We start from the raw sequence: 17828 nt of genomic DNA on the forward strand, positions 1-17828 counted from the left end.
TATCCTTCAATTCACCTCTGTATGAGGTTGCTGGGGAAGATGGTGTCCTTGTTCGAGGCTATTCCCTATGCTCAATTCCACTCCAGACCACTGCAAAGGTACATTCTGTCTGGAACAAAAAGATTCCCACCCTGTACTACTGCATATCTTTGTCTCCAGAGTTGCAGCAGAGCCTGAATTGGTGGTTGATAACTCACAATTTGGAGAAGGTAACATGGCCTCAAGGTCCAGGAACTTTCAGCAGTGAGGCTGGCTCTAAGATATTGGACATCCAGGCATGGGTTGGCCTGTAAGGATTCAGTCCGACAATGCCACAGTCGTATACATCAACCACCAGGGTGGTACCAGGAGTTGAGGTGCCCAGACAGAGGTGAACTACATTCTCACCTGGGCAGAGAGATGTGTTCAAGTCTGTCAGAAGTGTTCATTCCAGGTGAGGAAAATTGGCAGATGGATTATCTCAGTTTCCGGCAGTTGATTCCAGGGGAATGGGCATGGCATCACGATGTTTTCAAGGAAGTCTGTCAGCGATGGGGTTGCCCAGATGTAGATCTGTTGGCATCCAGGTTCAACAATAAGGTCGGTCTTTTTGTATCCAGGATAAGGGACCCTCGCGTGGCAGGGGTAGAAGCTTTAGTAATTTCTTGAAACCAGTTCTCACTGATTTATGCCTTTCCTCCAATCCAGTTGCTGCCATGTCTCTTCTGCAGGATTTGGGAGGAGTCTATTCCAGTGATACTGATTGCTCTGGTCTGGCCCAGGAGGGCCTTGTACGCAGACAAAGTGAAGATGGCAGCAGATGGGCTATGGGCCCTGCCTAATCGGCCAGACCTGTTGTCTCAAGGTCCTATACTGCACCCAGCTTTATGGTTGCTAAATTTGATGGCATGGCTATTAAAACCTAGATCCTGAAGGATAGGGGAGTATCGGATTCTGTCACCCTCATCATGTTGGGTGCTAGAAAGGAAGTTTCTAGGAAAATTTATTACAGAACCTGGAAGGCTGGTGTGAGGTTCACAAATGTCACCCACGAAAGTATGTGATTGGCAGGATTCTGTTTCTTCAAACAGGGTTGCAGAAGAATTGGTGCTTTTAAGGGTAGATTTCAGCATTAGCTATTTTTTTCCAGAGGCCCATTGCGTCTCACTCTTTTTTTATAAGGAGTAGTTTGTATGGTTCCTCCTGTCAGGTTGCCTTTGAACTTGGTTTTAGAGGCTTTGCAAAAGCCACCATTTGAACCTATTGGGGAGATTCCACTGGTGCTGTCAACTCATAAGGTGTTGTTTCTAGTGACAATATTTTTTGAGAGAAGGGTGTCAGAGCTGGCAGCTCTATCTTGCAGAGAACCATTTCTGGTCTTGCATTATGATAGGGTGGTTTTGCGACCTCATCCATGTTTTTTACCAAAGGTGGTTTCTGGTTTTCAACTCAACATAGTTCTGCCTTCATTCTTTCCTGGGCCTCAGTCAGCAAGAGAGAGAGATCTCTGCATACCTTGAATGTGGTTTGTGCTGTAAGGGTCTTTTTGAAGACGACAGCACAGGTCAGGAGGTCAGAATCTCTATTTGTGCTGCCAGAGGGGCCTGAGAAGGGGCAGACTGCATCCAGAGTTACTATTTCTCATTGTATCTGCCAATTGAATATTCAAGCCTATGGTTTGAAAGGTAAAGTCTCACCCTTTTGGGTGAAGGCACACTCCACCAGGAGTGTGGGGGCATCTTGGGCAATCCGCCACCAGGCATCAGTGGCTCAGGTTTGCAAGGCCACTACATGGTCTTCGGTTTACACATTCACAAGATTCTACAAGGTGGATGTCAGAGCCGTAGAGGATTCTGCTTTTGGTTGCAGTGTTTTATGAATGGCTGAGTAGGTCCTGAGGGCTTATTGATGGTGGCTATCATGGTGTCACCCTCCACTCAAATTTCTTATTGCTTTGGGACATCCCACATACTCATGAATAGCCTGCTGTATGATAAAGAAAATTGGATTTTTGCTACATGCTTACCTGTAAAATCCATTTCTTTGATTACATCACGGGACACAGTGGCCCCACCCCTCTTTTGGGAATGTCATTGCTTGCTACCAAAACTGAGGTACTTCCTGTATAGGAGGGGTTATATAGGGGAGGACTTCCTCTCTGATTGGTTGGCCAGCATCCATTCACCTATAAGTGGCCTATAACCTACATAGTCATGAATAGCCTGCTCTGTGTCCATTGATGTACTCCAAGAAATGGATTTTACAGGTAAGTATGTAGAAAAAATCCAATTTTTCTCAATGGAGGGGTGTGTGGCTCTGCTAATGTGAACGAGAATAACAACCAATTTGACACCAAACATGCCTATGCTATAAAGTAGAGCAGGTGAAGTGGTTACATCAACTAACCATCAACTGGGTTTAAGCTTTGGAATTCATTCTCTAATGATCTTCTGCCATCAGACTTTTAGCTTACATTCAAGGTACTTTCTCTTTTTCACAATCTTCTTCTTTGCTCCTTCACTTGGTTATGATAAAGAAAACTCAGGATAGCATATTACTGCTATTAACCTTAAATACCCTCATGCAAAGCTACGCACACCCTCAATATTAACAACACACCTTAAACAAAGTGACTTTATTTAAAGCGGTAGTAAACCGCATTAAAAAAAAATGAAAAAAACCCTGCAAGGTAAAGGCATAATGTGCTGGTGTGCACTGCATTCTAGCATGTCTTCCTTCCGGGTTTACGAGCTCTGGCCAGGCTGACAGGCCGAGCCACGATGACAACACTGCTCTGGGCCGCAGCACAGTGTTCTGAAGGAACGGCATGGGTATGCGGTTCCTTCAGAGCTCATGTGCGGGAATATCAAAACGGGCTAATATCCCCTAAACAGTTCACGTTTAGAAGATATTAATTTTACCTACAGGTAAGCTTTATTATAAGCTTACCTGTAGGTACAATTATTAAAGAAGAGTTTACAACCACTTTAAGGCATGTTTTGAATATTGAAAGTGCGGCTCATATTGACCATGCAATAAATAGCTTGGTCATTTATTCCAGGTGAGAGCACATCTATAAAAGGGTGCTTCATAACTGGCCATGGTAGATGTCACTTTGCTAAAGGCTTGCACTTAACATTTGTAATGCAATAGTAGTGCATGAAGAATCCTAAGGTAGTAGCGGTAATTCACTGTCTTGAGGGGTTTTTTTTATGTAACTGAGTGGACAAGGTGAGGAAAAGGTTGTGAAAGTTAACTGATCAGGAAGATCTAGAAATCTTTCTGGAGAGGAGAGGATTCTCTTAAAGGGAAAGGATTAACCACTTCCCGACCGGCTGTTGCATATAAACGGCCGGACGGTGGCAGTGCAGGGTCGGGTGGCCTCCCCGCACCCTGCTTGTGCGCGCTCCCTGGACACAGTGAAACACCGATCGTCGGACGGGACCTCTGTACGAGGTCCCGATCATGTGATCACTGATTGGCCAATCAGTGATCACATGCAAAGTAGTAAGCAAGATGTCACGTGTGAAATCTGTGAATGATCACAGAGGTCACATGGTACAAGGCTATTCACAACAGCCTTGTACCATGTGACAAGCTGTGACCAATCTCAGCTCACTCAGTACTTCTCAATGAATGCACACAGAGAGAAAGAGAAATGATTGCTTTTACATCCTATATGGGTGTAAAAGCAATCAGTGTAAAAAAACAAAAACAAATCATCACCCCCCACAAGTAGTACAGTGTCACCATGGTGACACTGTACTGCTAGGGTGACAGTATGTAAAAAAAATAAATAAATAAAAAATAATAATATAAAAAAATAAAATAAAAATGTTAAAAAAAAAATGTTTAAAAATTATAATTTTTGGTTATAAACTAATTTTTTTTTTTACTAAAAAGATAACGGAATACATTTTGGCAAAGATTTCCGATTAAATATTATTTATTTGCAAAATTAAAAAAAAAACACTTTTTTTCAAAATTTTTGGACATTTCATTTACATAGCAAAAAAAATAAAAATCCCAGCGGTGATAAAATACCACCAAAATAAAGCTCTATCAGTGTCAAAAAAATGGTAAAAAATTCATTTGGGTACAGTTTTGCATGACCGCGCAATTGTCATTCAAAGTGTGATAGCGCTGAAAGCTGAAAATTGCCCTGGTCAGGAAGGGGGTAAAAGTGTCCGGTCTGGAAGTGGTTAAACAAATCAAGGGTGAAGGTGACAACTCTAGGTTGAATTATTTGGACATCCTAAGGCTCTAAAGTCCATCTATTTAAGAACATAAAGTGTGTTTATCCAAATCCAATTAATTGGATATTTGGGGAGTGAATAAGCGCTGCAGCAGATGATGTTTAGTTTGTTTTCAACTCGCTATATATGAGGGTGTGGGAGGTATTAGCAGCTATAGGTTTGACGAAACAAGTAGTATAGTAGCTGACAAGTTTTTTTAGTTATGAAGTTGTCACATTAAATGTCCTAAGCAATATCTGTGTTCGATTTATGTCATCTATAGTCTTTATAAAACCAAAACCTAATGAAAATAAATATGATCTTTAAGTCATTGTGATATTGATATGCATGCAAAGTAAATAGCCATTTACAGACAGACGTACATCAAATGAATTAGACGAAAGATCCCTCGAAGGGATGAATATCAGCGTATTAATTTCTACAATAAACAAAATCTAATTATATTTATATACATGAAAATATCGATATCTGAAAATCATACAACAAATTTCAACATGTTACAAGTCTCTTATATAATGTCATATATTGAGGTTTTCGAATCAAAAGCTGCAAGCCCTATATCTGCAATCCCAAAGGGTAAACTTCAACATGACATGGCAACATTTTTAATATATGACATAGTGTAATGTGTTGATATTTGTTATTATTTTAAATTATGGATATTATTGTGTATATAAATGTAATCAGATTTTGTTTATTGTAGAAATGAATACTCTGATATTCTAAAGAAGTGGAATTGACCACAAAATGCTTCAGGAGAACTAACGAATTTGATGTACAGTGCATTATTGTATACAGGGCTTGTTACCCTATATTGGGTTCTTGAAATATATTTTATTTATACAGTATGTCACTTTTTTAGGTGTTTGTTACCTTTTTTAAGTGAATTACTTTGTACTGCATAAAATCGATTGTGTTTGTGTTTTCTAAACATTTTTCCAATGATGTAGACTACTTCTATATCTTAAAAGTCCCATTTATTCTTAATAGTTTTAGGCTTTATGTTCATTTGGTATGGTTGGAATCCTTATGGCTTCTTTTCTCCTTAAATTTGTTATATCAGATTGTAATATCATTCCAGCCAATATTTTGTTGGTTTTTGAATTGTAAAATCTTGTCTTCTAGAAATATGGATATGGTTTGAATAATTAAGGGGGAGTTAGTTAAAGTATATTACAACATTGCAGCACACCAACATCACATCACATTACAGGGTTCACAAAAAGCTTGGTTACCACCAAGATTAACCACTTGAGCTTCCCAAGGTTTTACCCCCTTCATGATCTGGCCATTTTTTGCTATTCTGCATGGCGCTATTTTAACTGGCAAATACTACATCATGCAACACTGTACCCAAATGAAATATATATCATTTTTTTCACACAAATATATCTTTAGTGGTATTAGATCACCACTGTTTTGTTTTATATAAACAAAAAAGACTAAAAATTAAAAAAAAACATATTTTCTACTTTCTGTTATAAAACATATCCAAAAAAAATAAAAAAAATCTAATTTCTTCATAAATTTAGGCTAAAATGTATTCTGTTACATGTCTTTGGTAAAAAAAAATCCCAGTAAGTGTATATTAAAGTGTTGCTAAATCCAGGACCCTGCATTCACTATATCTGGTCTCCCCCAGTACACAGAACATGGAAGAGCAATTATTTTAGTAAATATAAACTGCTAAACACCTTTCCTCATCAGCAGCTAGAGCAGTCTTGTGACTTCAGCTGAACACTAGTTAAAGCTTGTAGGAGGAGTTTTCTTTCTGCTGTAGGAGGTTGCAAAACCCCTGACCTCTGTCTGTACAGTGCTGATTGGCCCTGTGCTGATCACATGCACTTTCCCAAGAAAAAAAAACCTCTCTAGCAATACACACTAAACTGAGCATTTGCAGAGGGGCTACGGGTTCAGTCTGTCTTAACAGCGTGGACATTTGAACAAGAGGAGGGGCAGAGAAGTCCAGGCTGACCTTAATGCACTGTTTAATTGGGCAACTATGAGGCAAATGAGGTTTAATGTTGATAAATGTAGGGTTATGCACTTGGGGGCTAAGAATATGCATGCATCATACATACTAGGGGGAGTACAACTGGGGGAATCATTGATGGAGAAGGATCTAGGAGTTCTGGTAGATCACAAGCTTAATAATAGCATGACATGCCAAGCTGCGGTTTCTAAAGTGAGCAAAATCCTCTCTTGTATTAAAAGAGGTATAGACTCCAGAGAGAGATATCATATTACTCCTGTACAAATCATTGGTAATACCTCATCTGGAATATGCAGTTCAATTTTGGGCACCAATTCACAAAATGAACACTTGGGAACTGGAGAAAGTACAGAGAAGGTCAACCAAACTGATAAGAGGCATGGAGGAGCTCAGCTATGAGGAAAGATTAGAATAACTGAATTTATTCTCTCTTGAGAAGAGGAGATTAAGGGGGGATATGATCAACATGTATACATACATCAGTGGTTCATTTAGTGAACTCGGTGTAGAGATATTCACACTGTGGTCATCACAGAGGACAAGGGGGAACTCTACGTCTGGAGGAAAATAACTTTAATCTCCAAAAACAGAAAGGTTTCTTCACACTAAGAGCTATGAAATTGTGGAATAGACTCCCTCAAGAGTTGGTTGTGGTCAGCTCAGTGGATTGCTTTAAAAAAAAGCCTGGATTATTTCTTAGATACACAGAATATAACTGGATACTAACATTTATAGGTAAAGTTGATCCAGGGAATATCTGATTGCCTCTCAGGGGATCAGGAAGGATTTTTTTCCCCTGCAGGAGCAAATTGGATCATGCTTTGCTGGGTTTTTTGCCTTCCTCTGGATCAACTGTGGGTGTAGGATTATAATTTTTTTTTTTTTTTTAACGGTTGAACTGGATGGACTTTTGTCTTTTTTCAGCCAGACTAACTATGTAACTATATAAATCAGGATCAAAGATCCTTCTTACACAATGCAAAGGATTAACCCCTTAGGTTTCACATTGAGTTTAACATGCATACTGCATATGCAGACTGATTTTACTGTTGTGGGTTTAGTAACACTTTAATAGGTTTGTGTGAAAGTTATAGCGTCTACAAACTATGGTATATACATTTGAAAATGGATCAGTCCTGATGTACTGACTGCCTATCTCATTTCTTGAGACCCCAAAATGCCAGGGCAGTACAAATGCCTTCCAAATGACTCCTTTTTGGAAAGTAGATAGTCTGAGATATTTAGTAAGAGGCATGGCAAGTTTTAAAGTTGTACTTTTTGTCACGATTTTTTGGAGAATGAAGTGATCAGGTACACTGACTGCTGACAGTATGTAAAAAAACAAACAAACAACTTTTTATAAAAATTTTTAACCTTTTTTTAACAATTTTTTTACATCCTGTCATCAGAGTAGCTCAGTGTCAAAATTGTTTTTACACTGCTATTGATTGACGATTACTGTAAAAGGAATAGTTTTAACTGTCATTAATGGGTTTCCCATTCATGAACAACTTGCTTATGGTTGTGATCTATGATTGGCTATAGCTAATCACATGGTGCAGGTAGCAAGGTACCATGTGATTGCTGTGGAACAAACCCAGATCACAACAGTAAGCAAGCTGTTCATGAATGGAAAGCTGCTTGAAACCCTGAACAGGCACAATCAGGTTTCTATATACATGACTGAGCCTGCACATGCCAACCTGCCACAGTAAATGTACTGTGGCAAGGCGGCAGGTGGTTAAAAAAGGCAGCAACTTATTAATTCCGATGACCCTAATACACAGATTGGATTCTGCTGAAAGACCAGGCAAACTTTGCCATGTACCTTTAATTTTTAATTGCATTTATTTTACTGTTGCTTATTATCTATTTTGTAATATATTTTCTGTATATACAGTAACTCACAGAATTGAGTACACCCCTCACATTTTTGTTAATATTTTATTATATCTTTGTGACAACACTGAAGAAATGACCCTTTGCTACAATGTAAAGTAGTGAGTGTACAGCTTGTATAACAGTGTAAATTTCTGTCCCCTCAAAATAACTCAACACAGCCATTAATGTCTAACTAAAATAAGAAACTGAAGGCTGCTAAATGCATGTTTTCCCCTATTGCTCTTTTTTCTACTTGGTATAAGTTCTGGCATTTGTACAAGGCATTAAGGTGTTACTCAACCCACAACAGTAAAATCAGTCTGTATATGCAGTAAAGCTTGCTTGTTATACTCACTGTGGAACCTAAGGGGTTAATCATCTTCATTGCATAAAACGCAATGCATGTTAATGTGTGTGTGGTAATGCAACCCATTGGACAGGTATGAAGGGGTACTAAAAAGCACTTACATGACATTAGGCAGAAGCCCTTTAAAGTGTTATTAAACCCACAACAGTAAAATAAGCCTGTATATACAGTAAAGCATGCCTGATACACTCACTGTAGAACCTAAGGGGTTAATCCTCTGCATTGTGTAAAAATGCTGTTTGATCCTGACTTCTTTGATCCTCCCTTATCTCCTGATAAGACATATCATGTGAAGTCACTCTGCACATGCTCAGTTTGGTGTATATTGCTAGAGAGGTTTTTTTTTTTCTTCGGAGAGTGTGTGTGATCAGCACCAATCAGGGCCAATCAGCACTGTTCAAACAGAGGTCAGGGGTTCTGCATCTTCCTAGAGCAAAATAAAATTTCCTCCTACAAGCTTTAACATGTGCTCTGCTGGACGCATTACACAGAACATAGAAATGCTATTATTTTAGTAAATATAAACTGCTCAATACCTTTTCTCATCAGTAGTTAGAGCAGTCTTCTGACTTCTACCAATGGCCAGCATAGCACATGTTAAAGCTTGTAGGAGGAATTTTCTTTCTGCTGTAGGAGGATGCAGAACCTCTGACCTTTGTCTGGACAGTGCTGATTGGCCCTCTGCTGATCGCATGCATTCTCCCAAGAACAAAAAAAACCTCTCTAGCAATACACACCAAACTGAGCATGTACAGAGTGACTCCACATGATATGTCTTATTAGGAGATAAGAGGGGGCAGTGGAAGAAGCGGAGGATCAGAGAAGTCAGGATCAAACAGCATTTTTACACAGTGCAGAGGATTAACCCCTTAGGTTCTACAGTGAGTATGTCAAACATGCTTTACTGTATATACAGACTAATTTTATTGTTGTGAGTTTAATAACACTTTAAAGGGCTTCAGCCTAATTTAATGTAAGTGCTTTTTAGGACCCCTTTATACCTGTCCAATGGGTTGCATTACCACACACACATTAACATGCATTGCATTAAGGCAGCTCATTTTTTCTGAACACACATAGAACTGGACATGCACCATTTTCTTCAAAACACAGATGGCTCATGCCTGAGCAACCTGGTGTGCTCAAATACCCCTGAATTAAGGTGCACTCGCAGGGTGCATTGGGGTGCTATTAAAAAGGAATGGCACTGCAAATCACTGTACCGCAGATAATGTGTTACTGTGCATTGTAGTAATATGCAATAAAGCACGTTATACTACAACATATACAAATGAAACCAGCCTAAATGTATCTGGTGGAGTGGGTAAGGGGACCATTTTCACTATAAATTATAAACAAGATGGTATTTTTCTAATTCTTATACAAAGATTTTACAATTAATATGCAACTAACTCCAATTTAAAAAATCAAACACTAATAACTTTTTTATTATTCTACGAAACAGGTCAGATCAGCAATAACATTCACATGTTTCACAAAAGAGCATCTGGCAACGGTAATACGTTCATGTTTTGTTTGTGATCTTTATTAGAATCCATATAATTGATTTATTTGATTTCTAATCAGTCACAGAAACACATAAATGCTTGTCCTGAAAATTGTGTGGTTTTATTGTCCAATGATGCACAGTGCTGATTACTGTGTGCTAGTTTTCTATGTATGCCATGGGAAAGTGAAAAATTAGAAACAAAAATGTTTAATTAATCATGCGAATCCAGGGTGAACCTGAAATTCTATTTAATGGTTTAATGTTCTTACCCCATAAAACGTATGGGCAGATAAGGAGCAAGTATATCCCTGCTTGCCCAGCTATGAACAGTTGGGTCAACTGTTGCCTTCTCTTGTGGTATACTGCATGAATAACTGCAGATATGTCTTACCCTTGGTTACCCACTCTGAGAGTCACCCAGCTTATTAATGATAACAAGAGGACTGCAATCGAGAGGCAATCGAGATCTTTACTTTGTATGTCAAGCTCTCAGCCTGTGTTTTTCATACTCTTCCTAGATGACAGTCCACCCTTTTTATTATAAGTTTGTTTTCTTTATTTAAAAAGTATTGTCATACATTATAGTAGTTTACAATCATGTCTGTCATAGAAAGTAGCTTACATTCTTAAGTCCCTATCACACAAATATGCACCTAAAGTCCCTCAATGTCCATTTTTTTTACTTACCTGGCCCCTAAAGCATTGCAGTCATTATCTTTTCACCTATGATATCATAGTTATATAGTTGGAAAGATTGAATAATGACATCAGTCCATCCAGTTCAACCTGTGTCATTGTGTGTGTGTTTTTTTTGGCAAGTATTACTCATATCCCTGTAATATTACATTCGCTAAGATGCACATCTAAAAGTTCTTTGAAAATACTGACACTCCCTGCTGACAACACCAACTGTGGAAGGGAATTCCACATCCTTTCTGCTCTAACAATATAGAACCCTTGCGATTAAACCGCTTCTCGTCCAACCTCATTGATTGGCCACAAGACCTCTTAAGGAACCCAAGACTGAGCAGTTTTCTCCCTATGCTAGAATCACCATGTAAATATTTGTATATTGCAATCATATCTCCTTTTCATCCTCTTATCTCAAGGGAGAATAAGTTTAATGATTGTAGTCGCTCCTAGTAACTGAGATTTTCCAGTCCCCTTATTAGCTTTGTTGCCCTTCTCTAAACTCTCTTCAGTTCCTGCACATCTCTCCTGAGGACTGGTGACCAGGACTGGACAGCATATTCAATATATGGCCATATCAGAGTTTTGTAAACTGTTAGAATCATGGTCTTGTCTCTTGAGTAGATACCCTTTTTTAACCTGCACTGCTGTCCGATTGGTTCCACACACCCCTGGTAACGACACCCCCACACACGCCCTTTGTTATGTACCCTGGGCTCTGCTCGCCCATCTGAGGACTAACCTGCTAGCCTTGCTTGCTGCCTTGCTGTGATCTACTAGGACCCCCAAATCCTTTTTCATCCTCAACTCACCCAGAGGTTCTCCACCTAGTGAGTAAGTTGCAATAAAATTTTCAGCACCCAAATACATTTTTCAATATTAAACCTCATTTGCCATGTAGTTGTCCACCCCATTATATTATTGGGGCATTTTTGTAAAGTTTGATATCCTGCTGTGAAGTTATTACACTGCTTAGCTTTGTATCGTCAGTGAACACTGAGATTGAACAATTTATACCAACTTCTATATCACTTATAAACAAATTAATCACTTCAGCTCTGGAAGATTTACCCCTCTTCCAGGCCATTTTTTGCAAAGCAGCACTGCGTTACTTTAACTGACAATTGCGCGGTCATGCAAAACTGTACCAAATCAAATTGATGTCCTTTTTTCCCACAAATAGAGCTTTCTTTTGGTGGTATTTAATCACCTCTGCGATTGCTACTTTTTGCCGTCTTAACAAAAAAAGACAATTTTGAAAAAAAAAAAAACATTCTTTTTTATTTTATACTATAAAACATATCCAATAAAAAAATTTCAAAAATCTAATTTCTTCATAGATTTAGGCCAAAATGTATTCTGATACACATTTTTTGGTAAAAATCTCAATAAGCATATATTGACTAGTTTGCAAAAACATTATAGCATCTACAAACTATGGACATATACTAGTTTTTTTTTTTTATACTAGTAATGGCAGTGATCAGCGACTTATAGCGGGACTGCAAAATTGCAGCAGACATTTCTACACTAACTGACACTTTGTCGGAACCAGTGACACTAATACAGTGATCAGTGCTAAACATATACACTGATTACTGTACTAATGACACTGGTTGGGAAGGGGCTAACATCTAGGGTGATCAAACGGTGCCTAGCTATGTGCTTGGTGTACACTAGATGGTGCTGGTACAAGTGGAAGTGATGGAATGTGTTCCCAGCTCTGCAGGGACACATGATTGATCACTTTCCCCTGTCATAACAGAGATGTAAACATAAGCACAGCTTTGTTTTTCCTCCCTGCCTGATTATCTGCGGGTGCCGGCAAAGATCTGTTTGCCGGGACTTGCAGATCAGTTTCTGCTGTAACAGTTCACAGCAGAAGCGATCTGCTGGTGGCATGCATGTGCCCCCAAGGGGCAGAAGTGCAAAATCACGTATATATACGTGATTTTGCACAGGACAGCCACCCTATAGCAGTAAAATTGCTATAGGGTGGATGTAAAGTGGTTAAACAGAATTGGTCCCAGGACAGAGCCTTGGGATACCCTACTTGCAGACCATTCAGAATATATGCTATTCATCACCATCCTCTGGAAGTGCTCCTGTAACCAGTTTTCTATCCAAGTACATACACTATCATCAGTGCCAATAGACCTCAATTTGTAAATTAAGCACTTACGGGGAACTGTATTGAATGCTTTGGTGAAATCCAGATAAACTATGCCACAGGAATTCCTCTATCCAGATTACAGCTTATTTCCTCATAGAATGTTAATAGGTTAGTCTGGCAAGAACAATCCTTCATGAATCCATGTTGTTTACTACTCATAATACCCTTTCCATCAGTAAATTTTTGGATATGGGCCCTTATCATTCCCTCTAATAGTTTGCATACTACTGATGTTAGGCTGAATATTGGTACCATGTTAGCATTTTGCCAATCAGCCGATACCATTCCAGTTTCCAAGCAGTTCTTAAAGATTATGAATAATGGCTTAGCTATAACATGGCGAAGTCCTTTGAGGACTCTCAGGTGTAAGCCATTTAGTCTTGGTGATGCATTCACATTAAGTTATACAGTCTTATTTATCATACTCCTCCTTTTCCTTTGTAAAAATTGAGGAGAACAATGTTGTAAAAACAACAAAAAACAGGAAAAATACAGTTGGCTTCTCCTTGTCAGTTGTAACCAGCTTCACCTGATTCTCCGTTAGGGCAGGGGGGCTCCAAATGTTTCAGCACAAGAGCCACATTGTAGATTTTACAAATATTTGTAGGCTTTTTGGGATAACAAACTGAGTTGACTCAATTCAATTTTTTCTGAACATTGTGTTCCTGTGAACTTGAAATAACTTTGTTTGTATTTGGTCTCATAGTGCCAGCATAAATTGCACTCATTCAAAACTGCAACAGTTGCGTTGCATATGAGAAATAACGTTTTATTGTCTGCTTGTGCACAATTGAGCATTACTATTCAGCAGGCTGCTTTAGTACAGTTTAGTTTTTGCAGTGTGGTCTTTCACCAAAAATTTTGCACAGAGAGACATACCATCATGCCTTCTGTCATACACTGAATCTCAGGCTGACGTGATTCAAAAAGTTTCCAGGTATGCCGGTCTTAAAATAGACTACATATATAGACCTATATAGACCTAATTGTTTCTGATACAGAGCACTAACATTCTACCTACTCTACATAAGCATCAGGTGTCTATGGCATGGTAGTGCTGCAAGGGAATGAAAACCAACAATTAGGCTCCATGCACACTGGGCATTTTAATAACGCTGTTAGTGTTAGCTGTGTAAAGTCACATTAAAAACGTGAGTTTTTCAGTGTTTTTTAGCGTTTTTGCATTAGCGTTTAGAGGCGTGTTGGCATATTTTTTTCGCATTTGCTTTTTTCGTGTTTTTTTAACCAAAAACAAATATTTTTTTTTTGGTAAAAAAAAGTCCAAAAACGCCGGTTTGCCACGTTAGAGCATTTTTACAGCTAAAAAAACTCCTCTAGAAGCCCACTAGTCCTGTTTTTTTTTGCCAGCCACAAAACGCCCCTGCCAAAAAATGTTGATTACAGTCTATGTGTGCATGAATACATAGGAGAACATGCTGGGGGGTTTACTGGCTGTAGAAAAACTTCAAAAGCCAAAAACAGCAGCTGTAAAAACACGCAGTGTGCATGAGGACTTAGTTTGCCAGTCGGAAAAAAGCCACATTCCTTTCTTTTTTGCATCAGATAATGTGCTAGTCTTATAAAGGCCTGCTCCATTATGATCAATCAATTCTCTAATCTTGTAACTGTTATGTTTGCTGCAAAAAATATACCTTAACCCCACTTTTTAAGTATTCTTCTACTGACACAAGTGTCAAGTGAATGAACTGTGTTTTTTATTTCATGCTTTCAAAATCTACCCTCTGCCCTACTATGCTTAGTACAGAAGTTTGATTCTGTCAAATGGTATCACACCACTAATGAGGCCTAAGGAATGCAGTTTGGTAGCTTCATTTGTACTATACCCGACTGAGAAAAATCTACAGCATGCCTACATGTGTGACGAGGGTTCTGTGCTACTTACTAAGCAATGATATGCTTAAATGGTAAAAGTAAGAGTGCCCTAATTTTGTAGGTTATGAAAAAAAGTTGCTTGCTCTCCAGATTGTCATAAATATGTATATGTCAAATATGTTAAAAATGCTACCTTACAGAGAATCCTTTGCTACCATCTATCCAGTCAAAATATTAACCATTTTGTCTGCAATTTGGTCCAAAAATCTACACTTTTTTCACCTAATAATTCCCAAGGATGCTAAGATTGCTCTCCTCCTCTTCTCGATCCCAGGCTTCTATTTAAATCAACAGAACATGGTCATGTACCTATTCTTAGTGACCAGCAATAACCAAAGCCTGGAGTAAGCCCTCTGTCTCCATTCAAGAAGTCAAAGACCATATGAATTTGATATTAGTCAATTAAAAACTGTCTAGCATCCTTAAACAACATATTACCCCAACATTTTATATTCCTGATTTGTGCCAGTTGTACCTTGTACTTAATTCAAAAAGAACAGGATCATTTTTAGCATACTTCCTTTGTGTGAAATATCTGGTGATTCTGCCAGATTCCTTGCTTTCTTATTTCAAATTGACCACACTAGGCACAAAAACATATCCATTCCAGTGTGGTCAGTTCTCTGGCTGTGCTGGGGGCATAGCCTGTCTGTCCTCAAATCACCAGACTTGTGTTGACATGCACCCCTGCACAGCCATTCTTTGAGAACATCAGTGTTCTGCTGTTTCTCAATCCTTAGCTTTCTAAGCCTCTTATGCACCTGAGAAGAGAGATTATGTGACCACTTATAAAAAGAGAAAAAAAAGTAATTTATAATGTGTGTGTGTTTATATATATATTTATATATACACTCACCGGCCACTTTATTAGGTACACCTGTTCAATTGCTTGAAAACACAAATTCCTAATCAGCCAATCACGTGGCAGCAACTCAATGCATTTAGGCATCTAGACGTGGTGAAGACGAATTTCTGAAGTTCAAATTGAGCATCAGAACGGGGAAGAAAGGGGTTTTAAGTGACTTTGAACGTGGCATGGTTGTTGGTGCCAGACAGGCTGGTCTGAGTATTTCTGATCTACTGGGATTTTCATGCACAACCATCTTCAGGGTTTTTTTCGAGAATAGTTTGAAAAAGAGAAAATATCCAAGGAGCAGCAGTTGTCAAATATGGTCACAAATGGTACATTACACCAGTTATATAACCAGCACCTCACTACATCTATTACATTTCTATTTTAAACTGAATTGGTTGTTTTACAAAGTTTTAAAGGTTCACATATACTTTAATGATTGACAATCCAAATTTATATAAATATGGGAATTATGGCTCAAAGTAGAGTAAGGAAGGGTTATAACTCCTGTCATTTTTTTTTTTTTTTGCTGTCCGTGTCTCACTGGGGAGATTACCCTTCACTTCCTGTCCCATTGCCAAAACAGGACATAAGAGGAAATCCCTCCAAATTGAGAGAATCCCTGGTTGTCACCAGGGTCACCAGAATTTATGTCCCCATTTAAAGCTATCCTGTCTATTACTGTTTTAAGGTCAACCCAAAATGTGGGTTTTTTTTTTTACTTTTACTTTCTGAGAACAAGTAAACAGGACAAATAGAGGGGGTGAATCTCCGTAATAGGGGTACAGACCGTAATAAAAACATGAAAATTGTCCTAATCCCTCTCCACTCTATCCAAAACTGAAAAAAGTTTTGCCTTGAGTTATATTTAGCATTTATATTTAGCTATATTTTAACTATGCCTTAGCTTCTTTGCATCTCTCTAGTCTGACTTATTTATAGGTTATCTGATTGATTCATGCCCGAGTCTGTGGGGAAAACCCCAATACTTGTAGCCCTCTTTTGTGGGGGTTATGAGAAATGATCCTCCCAAAACAGGATGTTGCGCTAGACCTCTGTGTAAATAAAAAGACCAGAAGTTTTGCTGTGGAAAAGTCGGTTGGATAATAGAGTTGGCAGTGCCTCCACCCAGGGCAGGGCCTTTGTGAGCAGAGGAGAGTCCCCTTTTGGCAAATGAACCATTAATCTAATCAAAGTAATTGAGTGCAGATGAACTACTGCAGCCAGCATATATCATTAGCCATAAGTACATAGATACACACAATTATGGAAATAATATTAACGTTCTATAATAGCAGATTAATAATAGTACATACATTCAATGTACAAACAGTTATTATCAGCAAAGGGCCAAAAAAGAGTCCTAGTGACACTGTGCGCACATACCCAGTATGTATATTTATTAACAATGATACCTCCAGATGAAAGTTGCAGCAAAGTTCAGTGGGTAGGGGACCCTCAGGAAGCCTGCAATGCATGTACGTCTTGCTGCTTAAGACCTTAAGACAAAATCAGACTAATGGAGAGAACCTTAAACCATTGTCCAACCAGCCTGGAAAGCAGCTTCTCAGCAACAGAAACTGTGTTGTGATACTGGAACTCAGAGTCAGCCTATCCACGTTGTAGTCCCTAGTACCTTCTAATCTGTCATGCAACCAGACCTCTGACAACCAAGCGGCTGTTGGATGACTAACCTGGTTCTAGTCTATGCTGCTTATTGTGCCCTGAGCTAAAACTAGTTATAGAATTCCAGACCAGAAGGGACAGGGTTAGCTAAAATAACAGGAGCTGCAAATAAATTCTATTGCAATAAACAAGTTCACCTACTAATATTCTGGAAGGTGTCCGCTACATACAGTAGCACAGACCTAGCTATCTGACACTGTGCATGTGAGATATTAACAATAGGATAGAGACTTAGGATTCAGATCAAGAAGTTATGGGCAGCTACAGTTAAACAACCTCTGTTTACCTGCTTCTGGCCTTGAGAAAATTTAGCAACAGCTCCTGTATTTGGACATGTGGTCTCCAGAAACCTCTCTCTCCACTTCCTTCCTCTGGGGTTTCTGAACCCAGGCTCCCAGAAACAGGAAGTGCATACATAAAAAACTGTGTTATATTAAGAACAGAGGTATTCCCAAATGCAGACAGTATACTCTTATCCCCTATGCTGGAGTTTGTCAACCCCTAAGTTATTCTGACCCGTCTAATGTGCTTTTAGCCTTTGTTCAAA

General features: G+C 38.8%; 1 protein-coding gene across 3 annotated transcripts in view; it reads left to right on the forward strand.

The window, feature by feature from the left end:
* ADGRG2 (adhesion G protein-coupled receptor G2) overlaps positions 1-17828 on the forward strand; it is a 196242-nt gene that overhangs the window by 111823 nt on the left and 66591 nt on the right. For 2 of the 3 annotated variants that reach the window (XM_089683890.1, XM_089683893.1), the window contains exon 5: positions 9942-9992. The exons of the other annotated variant lie outside the window; for it this stretch is intronic. In XM_089683890.1, the coding sequence (XP_089540016.1) occupies positions 9942-9992 (51 nt within the window). The remainder of the gene's footprint in view (positions 1-9941; positions 9993-17828) is intronic. 3 annotated transcript variants of the gene reach the window in all.

Source organism: Staurois parvus, unplaced genomic scaffold (genome assembly GCF_062004578.1).
Source record: "Staurois parvus isolate SC_StPar_1 unplaced genomic scaffold, SC_StPar_1.0 ptg000327l, whole genome shotgun sequence".
Taxonomy (NCBI): domain Eukaryota; kingdom Metazoa; phylum Chordata; class Amphibia; order Anura; family Ranidae; genus Staurois; species Staurois parvus.